Source organism: Monodelphis domestica, chromosome 1 (genome assembly GCF_027887165.1).
Source record: "Monodelphis domestica isolate mMonDom1 chromosome 1, mMonDom1.pri, whole genome shotgun sequence".
In the NCBI taxonomy this organism is placed as follows: domain Eukaryota; kingdom Metazoa; phylum Chordata; class Mammalia; order Didelphimorphia; family Didelphidae; genus Monodelphis; species Monodelphis domestica.
Window position 1 is genome coordinate 20,152,868 of NC_077227.1, and position 22,812 is coordinate 20,175,679.

At 40.7% G+C, this 22,812-nt stretch overlaps 1 protein-coding gene and 1 long non-coding RNA gene across 5 annotated transcripts in view; one reads left to right on the plus strand and one right to left on the minus strand.

Annotated features, from left to right (window-relative positions):
* The window catches only part of PHYHIPL (phytanoyl-CoA 2-hydroxylase interacting protein like), a 74,783-nt gene that overhangs the window by 39,400 nt on the left and 12,571 nt on the right, over positions 1-22,812 (plus strand). The window contains exon 1 of one of the 4 annotated variants that reach the window (XM_056795762.1): positions 12,265-12,324. The exons of 1 other annotated variant lie outside the window; for it this stretch is intronic. Coding sequence is in view for 1 of the 3 variants with exons in the window: in XM_056795754.1 (XP_056651732.1) it covers positions 14,249-14,303 (55 nt within the window). In the remaining 2 variants the exon portion in view is untranslated. Of the gene's footprint in view, positions 1-12,264; positions 12,325-14,168; positions 14,304-15,015; positions 15,138-22,812 lie in introns of those variants that run through there. 2 more of the 4 variants (XM_056795754.1, XM_056795758.1) reach the window with 2 other exon arrangements.
* LOC130453902 (uncharacterized) lies at positions 8,081-15,000 on the minus strand. The gene is made up of 2 exons (XR_008911567.1): positions 14,839-15,000; positions 8,081-11,283 (listed from the first exon to the last, which is right to left on the minus strand). It is a non-coding gene; the product is annotated as an uncharacterized LOC130453902 (long non-coding RNA).

The window sequence follows — 22,812 nt, forward strand, 5'->3', positions numbered from 1 at the left end:
GAGCCAGGCCTGGATTCTGGACAGTGACCCCCAGGTATAAGGGGGAGCAAGGAATATGACTGTGGCTCAGTGGGTAGAGAGTCAGGCCTGAGGATGCGAGGTCCTGAGTTTAAAAGTGGCCTCAGATACTCCCCAGCTCCCTAGGCAAGTTCCTTAGCCCCCAGGGCCTGGCCCTTACCACTCTTCTGCCTTTCATTGATACTTAGTAATGATCTTAGGACAGGAAGAGGTTAGAAAAAGCTGCATGACTGAGATCTAGGAAAGGGCAGGCAGAGGCCTGCAGAGAGCATCTTGGGTAACTGTCGCCCATCAACGCTCCTCTGCCTTGGGGTGGCAGGAGCCAGCCTGTTGACTTGAGCTTCCGGTTTCCCTTGTTTTCAGATGGTCGGATGATTTTAAACCCTTCTAAGACCACACACGTCCTCCCATTCCCAACTGGATTAAAAACCACTGCCTTTTAAGAAAGAAAAAAACATTGTTTATTTTTGACAAGTTCAAAGTTGCATTTAATATCTGAGAATAGAAATATCCCCCCCAATACCTCCTCTGCTTACTCTTTACCCATTCAGGATCTCCTCCCAACCTGCATTTCCCTGTCAGGATCTCTGGGCTCTTGGCTTCGAAGGACACCCCAACTTTCTCACCTAATCAAATGGAGTTAGTATGTAAATTGCATAATTCATGTTCCTGGGATGACAGATGGTAATGGGCTGATGTGCTGTTCTTCCATTTTAACAGAGTCTTTCTGGGTAAATCTTTAACCCCAAAGACTCTAATTTCAAGTAAATCACTACGAAACGTCTTTTTGGATGGGGACCTTCAGCAGCCTTCAGCCTGAGGAGGGACTCCCTTCCTGGTTTGCTGACAGGGACAGCCAACCTCTTTCAAAGGGTGATGGTGCCAAAAGATTTTGGGTGGCAAAGCTGGAGCCTGGGGAGCAGATGCAGACTGAAGCCAGAGTTAGTAAGGAAATAGCCCTGCCCCAAATTACAGCCTGAGGATGGAAGCAATATGATGGATCCAAATAAAATTTCTGAGGGCAGCTAGGTGGCTTAGTGGATTGAGAACCAGGCCCAGAGACAGGAGGTTCAAATCTGGCCTCAGACACTTCCCAGCTGTGTGACCCTGGGCAAGTCACTTAACCCCCATTGCCTAGCCCCTACCAGTCCTCTGCCTTAGAACCAATACCCAGCATTGATTCCGAGTTAGAAGGTGAGGGTTTTTTAAAAAAATAAAACTTATTTTGGGGCAATGCTATTCCAGAATATTCCAAACTATCTTTTACCTGATTAAGAGGTTGTTAGCAAGTGGAGACTATTTCCAAATGACTGATAGCATACTGCCAGAAATTGTGCTCCCTGAAGGGCAGAGTTTGGCCAGCACGCCAGGGAAGGTGGCTCAAGCATCTTAACCCGACCTCCATAGCCACAACCTTTTCCTTGCTAGCTAGAGCTCCCTTGAGTTAGAAGAAGATTCTCTTTAATCCTCCATCTTTTTTCCCCATCAGTCATTAAGATTCCAGTGTAGAAGTGAGGCTCTGCTTGCAGAACTGCTAGTTCTAATGACTCAAACAAATTTAAATCATAAGAATGTGATGAATGGCCAGTCCAGAGGCCAAAGGAGAGAAGTTATTCAGAGGAGGAATTCATAGGGGCCCTTGGGAGGGAAGGCTCAGGACAAGGTGAACTGGAATCCCGAGAGCTTGGAATTAAGCTAGTTGAGTCCTCATTTTGCAGAGAGATCTGGGGACCAAGGGCAAAGAAGTAGCTTCTAGGAAGGATCCAGTTAAGTCTGAGGCACAGCTGGGAGGACTCTTTTCCCTATCCTGTCTTCTTGTCTGGGTAAAGTTCTATTCAAGTCAGGCACTGTGGGCAGCAATAACAGAGGAACTGAGTCCCTCTGTATGCAAGAACCGAGGCAGAAACAAAAAAGTGAGAGGATTCAAAGGGGGGGGGGTTGGATTCAGTTGGTATTAAGGGGACAGTTGGGTGGCCCAGTGGATAGAGAGCCAGGCATGGAATTGGGAGGTCCTGGGTTCTTTCTTTTTTTTAAAATTAATTTATTTAGTCAATTTAGAACATTATTCCTTGGTTACAGGAGTTACATTATTTCCCTCCCTCCCCTCCACCCACCCACCCTTTCCAAAGCCAATTTCATTGGGTATTACATGTGTCCTTGATCAGAACCCATGTCCATGTTGTTGATGTTTGCATTAGGATGGTCATTTAGAGTCTATATCCCTGGCCATTTCCCCTTGACCCATATATTCAAGAGGTTGTTTTTCTTCTGTATTTCTACTCCCACAGTTCTTCCTCTGAATGTGGATAGTGTTCTTTCTCATGAATCCCGCTGAGTTGTTCAGGGTCACTGCATTGCCACTAATGGAGAAGTCCATTACATTCGATCGTACCACAAGTCTCTGTGTACAATGTTTTCCTGGTTCTGCTCCTCTCACTCTGCATCACTTCCTGGAGGTTGTTCCAGTTCACATGGAATTCCTCAGTTTATTATTCCTTTGAGCACAATAGTATTCCATCACCAACATATACCACCATTTGTTCAGCCATTCCCCAATTGATGGGCATCCCCTCATTTTCCAATTTTTGGCCACCACAAAGAGTGCAGCTATGAATATTCTCGTACAAGTCTTTTTCCTTATTATCTCTTTGGGGCATAAACCCAGCAGTGCTATGGCTGGATCAAAGGGCAGACAGTCTTTTAGCGCCCTTTGGGCATAGTTCCAAATTGCCCTCCAGAATGGTTGGATCAATTCACAACTCCACCAGCAATGAATTAGTGTCCCCACTTTGCCACATCCCCTCCAGCATTCATTACTTTCCATAGCTATCATGTTAGCCAATCTGCTAGGTGTGAGGTGATACCTCAGAGTTGTTTTGATTTGCATTTCTCTGATTATTAGAGATTTAGAGCATTTTTTCATGTACTTATTAATAGTTTTGATTTCTTCAACAGAAAATTGCTTATTCGTGTCCCTTTCCCATTTATCAATTAGAGAATGGCTTGATTTTTTGTACAATTGGTTTAGCTCTTTATAAATTTGAATAATTAGACCTTTGTCAGAGGTTTTTGTTATGAAGATTGTTTCCCAGTTTGTTGTTTTCCCTTCTAATTTTGGTTGCATTGGTTTTGTTTGTAGAGGTCCTGGGTCCTAATGTGGCCTCAGACACTTCCTTGCTGTGTGACCCTGGGCAAGTCACCTAACCCCCACTGCTTGGCCCTTGTTGCTCTTCTGTCTTAGAAGTGATGCTTAGTAGCAATTTAAAGCCAGAAATTAAAAGATTTTTTAAAAAATAGTATTTAGGTTGTGACAAGGAGGCAGTGTTAGAGAGTGGCTAGAGAGCAGCCTTAAAGAAAAGAAGGGTGGCCTCCAGCATAACCTCTGACCTCTACTAACTTGGTATTACTGGGCAAATCACAGCCACTTGGTAACTTCTGGGCATCTTGATGGCCTGATGATGAAGAGCAGGTGCCAAGAGCTAGGCAGTCTAAGTCCAGGCCCAGGAAGAGGGAGTCAGACAGCTACTAGTTGCTGTGTATGCTATAGGGACTCTTCTGTTACAGTTTATCACCAGCCACTAGCCTTGGGAACCCAGAAAGTGCTCAATAAAGGCTTATGGGCTCTGGAGGCAGAGAGAGACCACAAGGGGGTGACGGGGTGGAGGAGAGAGAGAGAGTGAGCCTGAGGCTGAGATGAGAATGGCCTTATTTGTGGAGAGAAGCAGACATAGCCCAGGCACTTACTGAGCACTAGCCATGTGCCAGGCACTGTGTTCAGGAGACAAACAGAAGTCAAAACCAAGGCTCTGCCCTCGAACATTTTATAGCCTGATGGGGGAATACACAAAAGGAGCTGAGAAGCAGAGGGTGGTACCCGCAGGGGGCAGGACGTTCAAAAGTCCAATGATGGAGTGTTCCAAAGAAGATCCAAAGCAGAGTACCTTAGGGAAATGGGGAGAAAACTGTGCTGAGCCCCCTTCCTCCTTTAAATGGAGGCCCTGGAGCTTCTAGCCCAGCCCCCAACCCCAGCAGAGGGGCAGGGGAGGCAGAGGAGATGAGAGATGAAGACAGAAAGGTTAAATGTGGCAATGGGCTGAATATGGGGGAGGATAGAGAGGAAGATCAGGGATGGGAGTATGCTTAGGTGCATGGCAGTGCCCATAGCAGGACGGCAGTTTGAAAGAGATGTAGGTTTAGAGGAAAAAATGTTTTAGTCAGTTTGCTAGACATTGAGAAAGCAGCTGATTTTTTTAACCCTTCACTTACAGAGATTTCTCTCCATCCTTTGGGTTACAGGTTGGTGCCTTTGAAACCTCCAAAGCTGCCAATGTGGTTTTTCTTGTATATGATGCCCTAAATTAACTATTTACAAGTCAGTCCATCTACAGCAAAGTTAAGTTTAATGAGCTTGATGATCATGAACCAGTGCATTTTAATTATTAAGTCATCTTCTTTAATAGGTCATCGGGGTACTCATTGAAAGAGATCCATTACCTGGAGAAGAGAGATTAATTTGTCTTCTACTAGTAGGAAATTCTGTGGTCACCCTTTGCAAATGCTGTGTGAGAATCAGTAGAACTAAGATTCAAGACTATTTTAACTCTTTTCTTGTTGCTACTGAGTTATTAGCCAGCTCCAAACCATGTCTGTCCAAATGGCAACATACATTTTGTTTTGTTGTTCTTGGAGGAAAATTCTCATCGTGGGCTCCCCCATTTGGATCACGAGAGCTTCTGCTAGCTTCCAGAAGGAAAGTTTCTGCAGTTACTGATGATTACTTTTCTATTCAGAATTGCTTTTTAGTATTCAAAATGGAAAGGTAGACTGAGGTAAGAGAAGACAGTTCTCCATTCTGGTGGCTATTCCAAAAGATGTACTTAGTTGACCAACTGGAATTCTGCATTTCAGTAGGTTGCACACTTTGCATATCCTCTTTTCATCTTTATCTGAATTTCATTAGAATAAATAGATTCCTCTTTCCTTTAAGAAGAAAAAGGTTTCTGTGATTCAGACAGATTCTCTGGTGGCAGCAGGAAGTACTTCACACTCTCAAGTAAAAATGAGAGCCTTGAATGACGACATGCTTCTTTCAGGAGGAATTATGATGACTCATTTAAACATTCACATTATTTTCCTCTTGAATATAGACATGAATGCACACATTCCTTCCCCAAATGAGCATCTTTGCCTGTATTATAAGCTCAGACGAAAGCATAATTATGATGTTGGCACTTCAGAGGAGTGTTCCCTCTTACAAAGCATCAGCTGCTTTGGTGCATAATGATGCTGGCAGCATCCATCAGTCTGGGGAGAGCTCTCAGTTACTTAGGATGCTGCACAAATGCCTTTTGCATCATAGTGAAAGGCAGATACCCAGAGAGCTTTTCTATGGCACAGGACCTACAATATCCGCATAGTCTTTGCTTGTGTCTCTCTGAAAGTTGCAGCTGAGCCCAGGACTTCTCTGCAATGATTCATAGTCAAAGTCGGCTGAAATGAGCTGAAATTATTTCCCCCTCAGTAGATACAGCTTATACAGAAATAGCTTTCCATCTTCCCTGCTCTCATCTGATAACAGAATTAAAAAAAAAAACCCTCTCACCATGGACGGGCCATTTATCTTGTCCACTGGACCGATTTAAAATGGTAGCAGGGAAGCCAAGGATAATATCATCAGACTCCTTTCCTGAACTTAGACCAAGGTCACCCTTTTACTCCATGATGCTCTTCAAGTGACCTTCAGAACAGAACAAGTCTGTCATTGTTTCATTAAAACTCATCACAGCCTAGAGAGCCAACTCGAGCCTCCTGAGTCCCCTTGCTGTCGTCATTCTCCGATTTTCCTAGCCGTTCCTATCTCTGTTATGGCAGCATTTCTGTATATTTTATTATTAAAGGAGTGGCCTGACTTTTTGTCCTTGAGCCATTTGGGAGAACTAGACGAGTTCGGAGTGCTCTTTTGATTATTTGTAAAAGCCATACGTACGTACTTGGCTTGACTACGTCAAGCTTTATTTTTCTCATCAAGTTCCTTGAAACAAAGGTTGATTATACAGGCTTGCAATGAGGCATGGTTTTTATCATTGGCTTCCTATGTACAATAGGATCCCACATCTCAGACTTAATAAGTTCTTTAATATAGATTGTCCTATGTGGAAAGATGCTAAGAAAAAAGGATATCGTGCTATTGTAAACAATTGCTCACTATGGTATGCTCTTTCTCTATGTCACTGCTATTTAGATCTGTGATTTTTTTGGTGTGGGTTCTCTGTCAGATTCTGTCTCTGGCTGGCTTTGTTTCTGTCTGTCACTGTGTCTGTGTCTGTCCGTCTCTCACGATCACAGGTGTGTACCTGTCAGCCCTCCATGGGTACTCCTTGATCCTTTTACTAACATCGGTCACAGCCTCCTACAGCTTAGCAGATGGACTTTGAGAATTGCAGTGGAAGGAAGGGGAAGAAACATTTTCCTGCAGCAAATCTGATGATGTCTGCAAATTTAACCAGATTGGTCCTTAGATAACAGATATACAGTTCATCACAAAGCCTGCACTTGAAGCTTTCCAGTGTAATTAGAACCTTAGTGGAGATTCTGTTCTCATCATATCATGGGAAGACCTTAGGATTTCCCCTCCATGCTACAAGAATTGAGGAAGGAAGATCTGAGTGTAGAGCTAAGGGCTGGCATCTCTGATTGGTTTGATGTGCTGTCCCTTTGCACCTGAAGAACGTTAGCCCCCAGCATCCTCTTGACACTTCCCCCAACCCTTCAGAATCTATTTTCCACAAGACTAGAGTGCATGGTAGACAGTGCCCAGCCTGTGTCTCCTGTGTCACAGAGTCAGTGATCACTCTGACAGATCCAAATAGATCTTGTGGGGGAACTTGTGATGGAGGAAATTATCATTAAAGCAAGTCAAGATGGGATCAACGAATCTGTTGTGTTTTGTTGGGTGGGGTGGTGGAGAGATCAAGACAGACAGAGAATTCCAGCAAATGGGTGGGAAATCAAAGCCCCCCATTACTTCTGTACACTTTGTCCCTGGGCCAGGCTTGTGATTGTGACTTACCTCCTGGGTTTCCTCTTTTCTTTGCTGGTAGTTAATTTTACATACTGATGGCAAAGTAGCTTTAATGGTTCCTCCATTGGTCTTTAGTCAGATGATCCCTACCACTGTGCCCACTTCTGGTTTTTGCATTTCCTTTCCCGAATACATTTGCCTTTCTTTTTGTGCCATTTGCTCAGACATTCTCTCACATCTGACCCTTGGTGCCCGCCTGGGGCTATTCCTGGTAAAGAGAACGGAGCGGTTTGCCATTTCCTTCTCCAGGGGATCGTGGCAAATAGAAGTTAAATGACTTGCCCAGCATCAAACAGCTACTGAGTGTCTGAGGCTGGATTTGACTTCAGATATTCCTGATTTCAGCCCCTGTCCACTGGACCAGCTCGCTACTTCTCTTCTTTTTGTAGTAAACATTTAGTAAAGGATTTGTTACTGGAGAGGCGTAGCACCATGCATATAGTATATACATGGATGTACATATATACAAAACACATATAGCATTGTATGTATATATGTGGAGGGAAGTAGATATTGCCATTCTTTCTGTAGTGAGGACTTAGGAAAGGATTGTTATGGGTGAGAAAGAGCATTGTACAGATGTACTCTAGGTACGTGCACGTCAGACATAGCTTCTTCAAATGAAACAGACAGCTCAAATGGGAGTGCATTAGCATACATAGTATATATACATGTACATATATATATGGATGAACCAGTATATAATATACAGTGGCTCATGTAGCTATGCATATATGGTTATATATGTGTGTGAATTATACATGTACGATACAATTTACACGGGTGAATAGATAATCTTGTTCTAATATGGATCTGTGTGTACATGTATAATATATGTATTATATGTGCACATGTATGAATACACACAATTATGATTAGATAAACCTTCAAATGAAACGGGTAAAATGAGAGAATTAACACTGTGTATGACCTATATATACATGTAATGCAATATATATTATACATACATATATTTATAAATAATGCTATATATATAAAACATTTTTTATTATGTCATCAGATAGGTGGCTCAGCATAGAGTGTGGACCTGGTGTCAGGAATTCTTATCTTCATGAGTTCAAAACCTCAGACACTCACTTTACCTTATTTGCCTCAGTTTCTCCATCTGTAAAATGAGCTGGAGAAGAAAATGGCCAACCACTTCAGTTTCTCTGCCAAGAAAACCCCAAACAGGGTTATGAAGAGTCAGACACGACTGAAAAACAACTGAACAATAGCAACAAGAACAAATTTATTATCCCTTTACTATGCCAATCCTCTCATTTTATCTAGCTTTTTTGTTTCAAGAAGGTAGACCTCTCTAGAACTATACATGTACATACATATACCCAATAATAATCCTGTATTAAGTGCTTACTACCAAAGGAAACACAAACACATGTAATTTAGAGATCTATGCAACATATTTCTAAATCATTATATATAAATTGAATGTAAATATACATGTACCATGTAGATAACATGTTTCATTCTGCATACATGCACACACATTTTCCCTGTCTCATTTGAAGAAGGTCTACCTGTCTAGAGCTCTGTTGCAGTCATGGTTCTCTTTCTGTGAAGTCAGTGATACCTGTGAGGTTGCATTAGGCCATCCAGCTTTTATGGCTTATTTCCTAGGCTTCGTGCATCATTTCTATTGAGGCTTTGAGGGCTTCCTGTGGCTTCTTTCTTGAATTTTATCTCCAGTGACTTTCCAGAGACAATGACTCTTCTTCTACTCTGTCCTCCTTCTCTATGGCATCAAAGCTTCCAAGATACATGCACATGGATGGTTTTCTCCTGCCCCCATCCTTTTCCTTTTCTTTCTATCAATCACAAAGTTTTTATTGTGTCTGTTCTATACCAGCCTCAGAATCAAGTCTCCTGTTTCATCAAGATTCTTATTAGCCATAAGACCACGGTAGAACATTTAGTATCCCAGAGCCTCAATTTTCTCTTTGGTAGAATGGGGACAATAATACTTGCACTACCTAAACCAAGGCTGTTTATGAGGAAAATGCTTTGCAAACCGTAAAGTTTCATAAAAATAAAAGGAATTTTTTCAATGACAAATTGGTTTTGATTGTCATTTAAAAAGAAACAGTTTGTTAATGAGACCCGCTAACCTTTCCTACGAAAAGATCTTCACTGGTAGTGTCACCTCCGGTGATGGCTCCTTGCCACAAAGCTTCAGATCTCAGTTGTTTTATGCTGATCAAGTCCATCCATACTTGAAGTGTTTTTTTTTTTTTAATTTAAGATTAGGACTCTGCAGGTGGAAGTTTTGGATTTAATAATTTGTGCTCATTATTCTGCTTCATAAAGTAGCTTCCATGTATGGGAAGCTAATGAATTTGCTTATTGACCATTAATTTTTTACGATTATTCAGTGTAGAATGAAGTGGTTTCTTTTAGCAGTGCTATTAGTGCAGTGTTTGAGACTGAATGAAAAGGAATGAAAGAGGAAGTTGCTTGGTATTTTGCGTTCCTTTTAGTAAAGTACCTGGGACAAAGCCAGATGAGCTCTCCTTTGAGGAGAGGGGAGCTGGGGTCATCTTGTTGGCCCATGAGGTTTAGGTGGGGCAAACTACTACCCGTGACATTCATCATACTTTTCTCCTGTAATGTAGTCCGATCTTTAGGGATGAATTAGACTTGGCCTTGGATCTGCCAGCCCCAGCCCTGAACCAGCAGGTGGTCCAAGTTCTTTTAAAACAAATGATACCGTGGGAACTTGGGCAAATCATTAGCATCATCTGCAAAATAGGGAGACTGGACTAGATGATCTCAAAGGCCCGGCTCTAATTGCAGTCATAGTAGTTAAAAAAACAAACCAAACAACTTTGTTCTTATTCTCCTTCCTGGTGATCCTCTATCTATGGTAACGGGTAACAACAGGGAGTCTGATGGTCTAGTAATCTGTTCCCTACAGTGTCCTGCGGATTGCCTTGCACATTGTAGGAATGGAGTCACTTAAAGCCTGGAGCTTATTTTATTCCAGAATCTCAGTCTCCTTTGGCAGCACCGTGGGCACTCGTGGACCATAGCAGAATGGACAGATGGCACGTCTCCTTCTCTCTCTCTTTTCCTGGGTCTGCCTGCCCCCTCCTGGAGGTGTAAATAAACAGTGAGATCACACAGCACTAGCTCTGGGCCTGGGCTGTCCAAGGCGACTACGGTAACACCCTGAGCAAATCCTGAATCCTTGATGGAGATTTGGCCAGAAGTTAATTTGCTTTGCCTTTAGCCAAGAGCTAGTCATTAATCCATCAACCTGGACGTGACCTTAGAGATCAGTCATAAAGTCCAAACTCCTCATTCTACAAAGAAGTAAAAGGAAGGTCCCAGGCATCTAGGTAGAGTGCTGGGCCTGGAGGCAGGAAGACCCAAGTTCAAAACTGGCCCTCAGACACTTAGTAGCTGGGCAACCCTGGGCAAGTCACTTACCCCTTTTCCCTTAGTTTCCTCATCTGTAAAATCAGCTGGAAAAGGAAATGGCAAATCATTTCAGGATCTTCCAAGAAAACCCTAAAGGGGTCACAGAGTCAGACACAACTGAAATGACCAACAACAAAGTAAGGTCTAATTGCAGTTTGTCAAAGGCAACTTGAATTGTTTGTCTCAAGCAGGCCTCTTAATTCCCAGGCCCCTGCTTTTTCCATTGGACACACTATTTTGTCTAAGGCTGGAAAAGTCAGCCCCGCGCTTTAACCGAAGCCTTTGCAGCTCTCCTCTATGATTTCAGTGTTAGGAGTTGTTTTTTGGGCAGTGAGACGGACATAAAACTAAAGCTGCTGAGAAACAGCTTCATCTTCCTGCTCCAGTTCCATCTTGGTCACGCAAGGAAGGATGAAAGGCCTTTTTCACTCTTGCACAATTTCCCCCAAGCACCCACGCACTTTCTGCAATCTAACCCACCAGCAGATACTGAATGAGTTTCACTTTTTCATTTACTGTGCCTTTGCTAGAGCTTCGGTTCATATTCGGGGAGGTGGGAGGGGGAGGATGATCACATCCATTTGAAAATTGATTAGACAATTTAACTTGGATTTAAACTGTGGCTGTGGCCGAGAGAGATAAGCCTCTGAATGGGAGCACAGAGCATTAATCTTGTTGGGCTCCAGCTGATGTCAGTGAAGCTGCATTTGGTGTTTATTCTGTGACTTGGACAGGCTGCAGAGCTGAGTGTAAAATGGGAACAAAACAGAGAAAAGTGGTTTGTTTTGGCTTCACACAAAGGCTGAAAACTCTCCAGTCTGTATGCTTTATGTATGAACTAAATTCAGATTCATTGAAAAACCAAGGTCTTGGGTCTTAGAATCTGTCATTCTCCATCGTTTTGGATCCAATAGCCTGTCTCTTCCTACAGGGTCTGAATTGATGCATTCAGTGACTATCTCCTTAGTGTCTACTGTGTACAGTGCCCTGCTCATGTGATGAATCAGCTGGAGGCCTTCTCCCCAAGGAGCTTGCCATCTAAGAGATGCCCAAATGGCCAAATTAAAATATATTTCCTTAATAGCAAGGGAGGAGTGAATTTTCATGTCCCTCGTTAGTAGTTCTTAACAAATTATGAGAGAAATGTTATCTTACGAGTGGGATTCAAAGCATGTCAATGCTCCCTAGGCAAATCACAATTGTAATTCAAATTCTCACTTATATGGCCCTCAGAGAGGTACAAAAGATTTACAACAGCCTGTCAGGGAGGGAGGGAGTACAAGTACTATTTCCGTTTTACAGATGTGGAGATGGAAACTCTTTAAGGTTAAACAACTGGTGCAGTGGACAACAGAGTGCTGGTCAAGAAGTCAAGAAGACTCATCCTCTTGAGTTCAAATATGGCCTTAGACACTTACTAGCTGTGTGACTCTGGACAAGTCATATCACCTGGTTAACCTCTGTTTCTCCATTTGTAAAATGAACTGGAGAAGGAAATGGCAAACCACTCCAGGATCTTTGCCAAGAAAACCCCAAATGGGGCTAAGAGTGTTGGACACAACTGAACAGCGATAAGCTGCCCAAAGTCTCACAGCTAGTACGTGTGTAGTGAGCTAGTCAGACCTGGGAACAAAAGCCTGACTGCTTTCTATGACTTGACAAATGAAATGAAAGTTACTTGTCTCTAGAAATGATGGCAGTGTGGTGTACTGGTTAGAGAGCAGGAGTCAGGAACACCTAGGTTCAAGTCTTGCTTCTAATCCATCCCAGTTATGTGCTTAAGGGTAAGTTACTTCCCAGCTTGGTGCCCTAGAAAACTCTCGAAGACTTGTTATAGGCCATTTGCCCTTCTGTAAACATGGAGGAAATGTCCACATTAGGGTTTGCCTACACCGGTTAAATCATAGGTTCTTCTCCCAAATATTAGTAGTATTCCTTCCACAAGCATGAGGAGGACAGCAATGAGCCTAAAGAAAGCATCCTAAAGAAGGGATGAGACAGGAGGCACTTCCTGGGGGTGGGGGTGGGGGCCAGGGAGATGGGAGAATGACTTCCATGAAGGAGAGAGATATCCCCAGAGGTCTCTAGGCCCCCAAAGTCCGAAATTAAGAGACCTGTGACCTGCAAGGGGTCCTCATAGAAAAGAGAGAAATATGCTGTGATTTGGGAGTTGTTTATAGCAAAGTCACATCCCATCCGAGATTCCAGGCTTTTTTAGACTTTTCATATAATCATAAGAACACCTGAATAATTCTGGATGCCTTGTTAGCAAATGGATTCAGCAAACTGAAGGAATCTCAAAAGAAAAAAATGAAAATAACTTGACAGAATTGAGTAAAAGGGCTAAATCTGTTTGGTTTGTCCAAATGGCAGGCTGAATTGATGATACCATTATTACATTGGTCCAGTGATTTTAATAGTCATATTGATCTCAATGATTTCTTTAGAGCCTCATAACACCAGAATTTTAAATTAAATAATTGTTGATGTTTTGAAATATAGAAAGTAGCAATGGAAATGAAGTAAGATCAAGCAAAATGAAAATACACAAGATATTTCAGGAATAGGGGTTAGACTTAATGTGAAATCTACTTATTTAGGTAGTCTCTGGATCAGCTTTAGTATCTATTAGAATTATTCTCTGTCATTTTGAATGAATCATTCTTCCCTTATACCTTCCTAGACCAATACTACTATTGGTACCTATTCTTGGTACCATTTCCCATCCAGAATGATCTCAGGGCCATCTAAGAGCTTTAATCTCCTAGCTTTATTTTGAGGCCTTCATATCTCTTCATATTCTAGCCCTATGCTTTTCCCCCTAAATTTCAATTTTGGAAAAAGTGCTCTTTGTAGTACCTTTCTTTTAATATCTGTATAGAGTAAGAGTTCTTAAAATTGTTGTGTGCTATGGATCCCCATGGCAGTCTGGCGGAAGCCTGTGGACCCTTTTCAGAATGATGTTGTTTTTTAAGTTGTATGAAAATAGTTAACAAAATATTTTTTAACCGAGACGATTGACCCAGATAAGGCATGTCTAGGCTAGAAGGACATTGTGAAAGCAAAATCGAAGCAAAATTGCGATCTAGACTTGATGAGTGGATGGGATGCCACTTATAAGTATGTCTGGGAGAATGGAACCTGCCCAAAATGAAGCACTGAGCTGTTCTCATAAGGCCCAAACATCCTTTAAGTCCACTAAAAACTTAGTCAGTGAACTGATATTCTGACCGCCATTTTTCAGTAAACTGAGTGGGTGTTTTGGTGCTGTATAAAAATAGCTTGTAGGTCACAACTGGGAGAGAGGTCTGTTTGGTAATACAGGAAAAAAAGTTAACTATTCAAATTCATCATGGAACTATGCTAATATTAAGAATGCCAAAAAAATAAGGTAGTGTAAGTCCAAGATGGTTGTCCTACTCAATGTGTCGTGAGTATTTTATGGGGAAATAAGTGCAGCCCACCTATAAAAGCCAGGTTGGTTTGGGGGACTCTAGGGACATGAAGATTTCGAGTTAATTGGACTTTTAAGTCTTTGCTGTTTCTGGCATGGGGAATGAGCCATTGGCAAGATGGTGGCTTGGTCCTTTAGAGAAGGCAATGCCTTGTTACCACCTCCTCAGGTGCCCAGCACTCCGCTGAACTCGGGACCAACAAATGCTTGGCTTGTTCAAAGAGCCATTTGGGACAAACTGAGAATAAATAGTAATGGAATTTCAACTTCAGCATCTACGGCTGTTGAGTACAATGACAAAAGAGCGCAGTAAGTCAAATAAAACCTGTTGATTTCTCATACAACTCCCAGCCCTCTCAGCTTTGTGCCCTTGCTGACTTTCTTCTCTCTTCCCAGCCAGCCCTACCTTTGTCCATCAAAACTCTACTTCTCTTTTCAAGGCTTAACTGGAATTTCTCCTAATATTTTAGAATACTCAAATAAGATTACATATATACATTGCTTTATAGACTTAAAAAGGTCATATATGGCACCGAGGTAACTCAGTTGAAAGCCAGGAAGCCCTAGGTTTAGAGCTGACCTCAGATATTTCCTAGCTATGTGACCCTGGGCAAGTCACTTAACCCCCATTGCCTAGTTCTTACTGCCATTCTGCCTTAGAACTGATACATAGTATTGATTCTGATGAAAGGTAAGGGTTCTTAAAAAATACATACATATATATATATATACTTATATATATAATAACAGACCATCTTTATGCTAGCTATTATTAATTAGTAACAATATTAAGAGTTGTAATAATACTTAAAGTCTTTATTTTAGCTTTGTTCACTCATCTCACCTTTTGGGCTCTCAACTCCCTAAAAGTAGAAACTTTGAAAAGTTCATCTTTGTGTCTTTTTGGTAAGTGCTCAATGAACATTTGGTGAATGGCTGGACCCATCAAAGGGTCCTGGGTTAATCTGATGTCACATCAAAGGCTCTAGAGTAACAGCCCTTACAAGCTTAACAAGAGGCCAAATTCCTTTATGAGTTCTGTCACAATGGATTCATAGAGTCATAGTCCTAGAAGGCAGCTTAAGAAGCATTCTGATCCTCCTCACTCTTGCCTCAGGTAGAGCCATCCCTAAAACATTCCAGGTAAATGAATAAATCTCTAAGGGAGAATACTTTAAATCCTTCATTGGAAAGCTATTTAATTTTATAATAATTTTTTACCATTAAAAGTGTAAAAATGGAACATAAGTTCTTCTTGCTATAATTTAAGTACGATGTACAATGTGTTGACATTTAAAATGTAAGATGGGTTTGTCAACAAACAGCCAAATTAGGAGGAATCAAGAGGTGTGTAATTATTGACAAATTTACTAGCTAAGCACAATTGATTTAAGAGCATATGGGTTGGATTGTACTTTAAGGCAATTTCAGCTTCACAGAAAAAAAGGAGCCATAGAAAGTATTATTAGTAGGCTTTGCAGTAATTGCGATTGTCAGATAGGGTATATTTCAAATGGCTGTTCTCAAAAGCCATTTAGCCTTCTAGATAGTTTTAAAAGCATTGGAAGCCACCATTCATACTAAAACTTTGATGAAAACCTCAGCTGCTATTGTTATATTTAGCATTCTTGACACCAGAAATATATCTATAGATGTCAGAATCATATACCAACAAATAAAAATGTTGTGGCTACAGTTATGCTTGAAATGAAAATTAATGGAAGAGAAATGAACAATTTTATTATATAGATAGTAAGATACTAATTTGAATTACTGTTCCATAAATTTTCTAGCCTGAGACACTGGTCATTGTTACTTCTATCGCTCATAGATAATCTCTAAACATCAAATATTGAATTATGTGTTATGGGATAATAAAGATATTTGTATATTAATCATAGGATCTATTTAATAACAAATCCCCCCTTTGTTGTTATTAATATAAGATTCACGAAATGAATTAGGCAGCATGATATAGAATATAAGCTACTTGAGGACAGGCACTTCTCTCTTTTTTTTTTGAATATATAATACCTAGAATTGTGTATGGCACAATTTTCATTGATTTATTAATTCATTGGAATTGGATTTAGGAATGCATGAGTTCATATCTTGCTTCTGATATTTACTAGTTGGGTGGCCATAGAAATCTTTTATGTCAACAATTTTTTTAAAGCATTTCTGTTTGCCAGGCATTGTGCCAAGAGCTGGAGACACAAAGAAGGCCAATAAAAAGGTCTCTGCTTTTAAGGAGTTCACAATCTAATAGGGGAGGAAACATGCAAATAACCATGAGCAAAAGATGTAGACAGGATATGATGCAGATCATTTTAGCAATAAGTTCTAACATAAAGGGGGTAGAAAAGGCTTCTGTCAAAAAATGAGATTTTAGCAAAGACGTGAAAAAAGTCAGAGAAATCAGAAACATTCCAGGTATGGGAGAGAGCATGGAGTCAGGAGATGGAGTGTCATGCGCAGAGACCAGCAAGAAAACCATTGTTGCTGGATCACAGAGTCAATGGAGAGAAGTAAAATACGAAGGTTGGTAGGAATCAGGCCATGGGGCCCAACAGATATTTTTTGTAAATGGCAAGGAGTATGTGTGTGGGAATGGCGGTGGTGTGTGGGTGACAGATTGGTTCTTTAATCAATCAACAAACATTTATTAAATACTTACTATGTGCCAGTCACTGCTCTAAACACTAGCAATACAAAGAGAGGTGGAAGAAAGTCCCTGTCTTCAAGGAGCTCACAATCTAATGGGGAAGACAACAAGCAAATAAGTGCACAAACAAGTCAAAGTCAGCAGACATGTCAAACCTACAGGCTATATGCCTTGCTCAGTGCAGCCTGAATCAGATTAAAATGTCATTGACAAAGTTTTAACAAAATAAATAAAAAATATGACAAAATTTAATGTTAATAATGTGATTCTGTAAGTCAGTTATGTGCTCACAAGGATCCTTATGTATGATTTGTTTCTGTTTGATTTTGATGCCACTGATAGATAAGATAAAAAAGAAATCATGAGGAAAGGGGACTAGGAAAACCTTTCTACAGAAGATAGGGTTTTCATTGGCATTTAAAAGAAGCCGGGGAAGATGGCAGAGTAGGGCAGGAAACTTCCTCGCCCTCCTAATACCCCTAACACATGATCAAAAGTAACTCCACAGAATCAACGCTAAAAGCAACAAAAACAGACAAGAGTCAGGGATGACTAGAGAAGAAGGTTTCTGACTTCCCTGGTCTCAGTTCCACTGCTACAGGCCTTGGGGTGAGAGCTGAGCAAACTGAGTGGGACAGGAGGCAACCTGCCCTTGGTTGCTGAACACTGAAGCTTGCTTCCCCAAGGATCCCACTGGAATGGGATGGAATGGGGCCATGACAGCAGCTGTGATCTCCCCTGGCCCACAGCAGGGAATTGAAGGAGTAGATATGGCGTCTATAGGTGACAGGCTCAATGGGGGGGAGCTCAGAGCTCACTGTGAACTCTGTCTAGATGCCTGCTCTATCCTGGGCTGTAGCAGTAAGAGGGGAGGAGTGAGGAAGGAGCACACACCAGGGAGTGTGGCTGCTGAGGCTCTGGGTCCCCAGTAGCTGTGTTCACTCCCAGAAGAGTGAAGGCCCTGCCTGCTGCCACAGGGGAAGGTAGACTGGCTGCTTGCAGTTGCGGTGGCAGGACCACCTGTAGGAGTACCTGAGGACAATACCAACTGGGACTTGAGTGAGGATGGGAGTACATCAGTCCCTGGACTATAAAAAATGTAATAACTAAATAGGTTAGAAAAACACTCAAAAACATCCTGAAAACTGAGGTAACGTACTCCAGCACCTTAGGAACCCTGGGACTCCAGCAAAAAGCCAATAATTATCTATTAGGCTGGCTGCTAAAATTCTAAAAATAAATAAAAGAAATGACCAAGCAAAAGAGAAAGAATCCAACTATTAATAGTTATTATGGGAACAGAGAAGACCCTGGCTCAAACTTAGAGCACAGTGAAGTAAAAACACCTACTTCAAAAATAGCCCAGAAATACAATAAATGGCCACAAGCTCACAAAGAGCTTTTGGAAGAGCTTTAAAAGATCTCAAAACCAAATAAGAGAGTTGAAGAAAAGTTAGAAGAAAAATAAGAGCAATGTAAGAAAATTTTAAAAAATGAAAAAATGGAAATAGAAAAAGATCCAGATATTTACAAAAGGAAATAATTTATTAAGAACTAGAATTGAACAAGGGGGAGCTAGGACACAAAGAAATAATAAAGCAAAACCAAGAGAATGAAGTGATGGAGGAGAATATGAAATATCACAAAAATAATTGATCCAGAAAATAATCAAGAAAGACACAATATAAGAATAGTTGGACTTCTGGATCAAAAAAGAGTTTAGACACCATAGTCCAAGAAGTCATCATGGAAAACTGCCCAGAAATTCAAGAATCAAATGGTAAAATGGAAATTGAAAGAATCCATCAATCACCACCTCAAAGAGAACCAAAGATGAAAATGCATAGGGATATCATTGCTAAGTTCTGTAGCTCCCAGGTTAAGGAAAAATGCTGTAAGCAACAAAACAATTTAAATATAATGGAGCTATAATCAGAATAACATAAGACTTTAACAGTCCCAATATTAAAAGAACACAAGACATGGAACACAGCATTTTGCAGGACAAAAGAACTGGGCTAACAACCAAGAATAACATTCAGCAAAGATAAACATGATTATAAAAGGAAAAAATGGATATTTAACAAACTAAAATTGTTTCAGCTACTCCTGGGGAAAAACCCAGACCACAGAAGAAAATTTGACCTATAAGAGACATACAAAGGTAATGAAAGACTAATCATAGGCAACCCCAAAAGTCAAATGGTTTGATTCCTATATGGAAAAATGTCCTCTATTTTGAAGGGGCATGTATAAATGGAAGACTTAGGGTTGAGGTAATGTAATATAATGAGCCAAAGTGGTAATAGAATAGACCTGGAGAAGGTAGGGTGGAATGGCTATCTCAGATGGAAGAAAAATGAGTTGAGAAACTGCCATGAAGATGAAGAGGAGTAGGTAGAGGGCTGGTAGTACTAAAAACTCTATTCTTTATCAGACTTGGAAAAAAGAGAAAGCAACATACACAATTAGGTAAAAATCTTCTTAATGTACAGAGAAGCTGGAGGGAGGGGGAATGAGAAAAGGAAAGGGCTGAGTCCCCTTGGAGGACTGAGGGAGTAAAAGAAGTAAGAGCTGGTTAAGAGAAAGGAGAGTAAAGGAATAAGCAAAGGCGGAAGGGGAGGGATACCTAGAAAAGAGTGCATATCAAGAGGTAGAGTTAAGAGGTAAGATGAGGTGGAAAGAGAGGGATTATCAGGACATGATAGGAGAAGGATTTTTAAAATCCAACTCCTATAATGCTTGGAAATGATCAAATAAAATATTATTAAAAAAAATCCAACTCCTGACAAGAAGTGGGAGGGCACAGCTGGGAAGATAAGGGCTTTTGGAAAAGGTGGATAGAATATTAAAAGGTAAAGGGTAAGGGACAAGGGAGGAACCTTTTGAAAAGTGGGTCAATTTGGAACTAGGAGAGCAAGGGGAGGATTTCTGAAAGGAGTATGTATTGGAGAGGCACTGGTCAATGGAAATTGTACTTCCTAAGAAGAATAGGACAGACGAAGAGGGTGACAAACAGTGAGGAGCAACAGAATAGATGGAAATGCACAGCTAGTAACTATGATATTGAGTGTAAATGGGTTTAATTCAATCATGAGAAGAAAATGGATAATGGAAAAGATAAAAAAACAAGGACCTGACAATGTTGTCTACAAGAAATACTGAAAATGGGAGACACTATGCCTCAGCAGATCCAGAGAAAGCAGAGGTAGCAGCCTTGATCTCTGATGGTTGAGGCTAAAATGGATATAATTGGAAGAGAGGAACAGGATAACTATAATATGTTGGGGGGGGCAGTGAGGTGGAGTGTGGGTACTATGGATCATGAAGCATCATCAATATTGGACCTGTTTGCACCAAGAGTTACAGCATCCAGATTTTAAAAGAATAGCTAAATGAAACACAGCTGGAAATAGATAACAAAATAATAACTGCAGGGACCGGAGGAACTTTAATTTTCCCTTCTCAGAACTAGATAACTCTAGTCAAAAAAATAAAGAAGTTAGAAGATGACTATAACCTTAGATAAGTTAAAATATGATTGATATCTGGAAAATTCTTCCCCCACCTTAATAAGGTTGGTTAGTAGATCTAAGCCTGAGCATGCACATAAATCAAACATAGTTTCTGGTGGGACAACAGTGGGGTTAGAGAGCAAAAATATTATGCAGAAGTTTTACTTTAACTCTAATAACTATGAAGGAGTAATCCTGCATTCCCAAAAGGTTAGGACATTGGAACAGAAGTTCCACTGGCTATGACCAAGCTGGAAACATTTGTTTTGGAAAGAAAAGGGTCCTGGCAATAGATTGTTTCTGCTGCCTAAGGATCCATCTAGCTAAATATGACTCTGGTAATGTATGTTAATTGAGAACCAAATGAGTTAAGTTACATTGTATGCTAATAGGATAAATAATAGGAGATATGGGCCAATTATAGCCAATATTACATTGCTAGAGCAGGTGTGAATTGTTTTTTAGAAAACATGGTGGAAAACTATTATAAGATATGTAAAACTTTTTTCCCATTATTAGAATTAGATACAAAGGGCATTATAAGCATTTGTTTATTTAAATGTGTTTTGTTGTTTTGTTGTGGTGGTAGTGATTAAGCATATGCTGAAAAAAAAAACAAACCAAGGAAGCTAGGAGATGAAGATGAAGAGGGAAAGCACTCCAGGCATGAGACAGCCAGAGAAAATTGCCCAGAGTCTAGTGCCATGTGTTGTTTGTGGAAGATTGAAAAGACCATTGTCATGGGTCAAGAGTACTTGGGGATGAGGAGGAGAGTTTTTCCACAAAAGGCAGAAGAGATATAAAGTTACAGTGGGAATGAAAGGTTCAAATGAGAGGGTTTTTGACAATGGAATTTGAGAGAGAAAGAATATGAGAGAGAGAGAGAAACAGAGAGAGACAGGGAGAGACAGGGAGACAGAGAGAGACAGGGAGACAGAGAGAGACAGGGAGACAGAGAGAGACAGAGAGAGAGAGAGAGAGAGAGAGAGAGAGAGAGAGAGAGAGAGAGAGAGAGAGAGAGAGAGAGAGAAAGTGAGCGATAGAGTCAAGAATGAAACTGAGCCTGCAAACCTGGGTCACTGGGAAGAATTGTGGTTTCATTGAGGGAAACATAGGCATGTTTGTAGGCAGAAGAGGAGCCAGTAGACAGAAATGGGAGATAAGTGAAAGTGGGGATGACAGAGGGTTTGATTTGTTGGAAGACCCAGGATTGAATGGGGTCATTTGTGTATCTCAAGGGAGTTGTCTATTCATGTGAGACAGGGCAGGACCATAGCAGGAGTTAGTGGCAGAAGGCATCATCCGAGCAATTGAAGAAGAGGGGATAAATGGAGTTCTCAGAGAAGATACTTATTTTTTTTTACTGAAATATTTTACAAGATTTCAAACGGAGAGGGTGGGTGGTGCCTACTTTCCAATGTTGTGAGAATGTAATTAGACAGTTTGTTCAAAGTACTAAGACTTAAAATGCTGTATGAATGTCAGGATTGTTAGAAGTGAATCTATAGTTCTCAAGATCATGAAGCATAATGAAGTAGCTTGGTGAATAAATGTCATCAAAATTAATAAATCTTTTCCAGGGCTAAGCATTATAATTTTATCACAAAAAGAACATTTGGTTCAAAAGTCAGAATTTTCTACATTTGCTTAGTAATTTTTTCCACATCATTAAGATGAGAATTCGTCTGTAAAATGGGGAGATTAGACTGATGACAGCTATGATCCCTTCTAGCCCTGTGGTCCTATGGAGAGAGATGAAGCACAAGATGAGTTTTGTCAAAGAACTATACCCAGGGGCAGCTAGTAAATAAAGTACCAGGCTTGTAGTCAGGAGGATCTGGGTTCAAATTTGGCCTCAGACACTACTTAGCTGTGTGACCATGGGCAAGTCACTTAACCCCATTTGTCTATTCCTTGCCCTTCTGTCTTAGATTGATTCTAAGACAAAAAGTAAAGGTTAAAAAAACCCTGCTCTACCCAACTAGCTTCAGGACTGGACAGAGAAATACATAAGAGGTCAAGTTGGCCTGTTTTTTGTTAACAAGTGTTTGACCATCGTGATTTAATTGACCAGTCAACTGGATTATTAGTTACAGTGATAATATCGGCTGGCTGGTTTTTTCTCTACATGATACCAAATAGCCAGGTTGACTGAATATTTCCATTTCCAGTCAGGTGTTTTCATTTGTCATGTGAGCTTCAACATGGATGTGTGTGAGTGTAATTGTTTAAAGTCAAAGGATTAATTTTAAAATATCATCAGTGTTTCAAAGATCATTACATTATTTGACTAGTTGTTGTTGTTGAGTTATTTTTCAGTCATGTCCAACTCCTTGTGACCCCATAGAGTGGTTTTCCATTTCCTTCTACAACTCATTGTGCAGATGAGGAAACTGAGGTAAACAGGGTGAAGTGACTTGCCCATGGTCACAGCTAGGAAGTGTCCAAGTGGATTTGAACTTAAGACTTCTTGACTCCAGGCTTGGTTCTCTATCCACTGTACCACTGCATGCCCCTCTTATGCCTATTATATTTCATCATATTTGACTTTGTCCAGTGTTTATAGGATTATAGTATCACGTTAGCCTGTCAATATCTTTTTGGACCCTGACTCTATCTTCCATTGCGAGTCATGCAT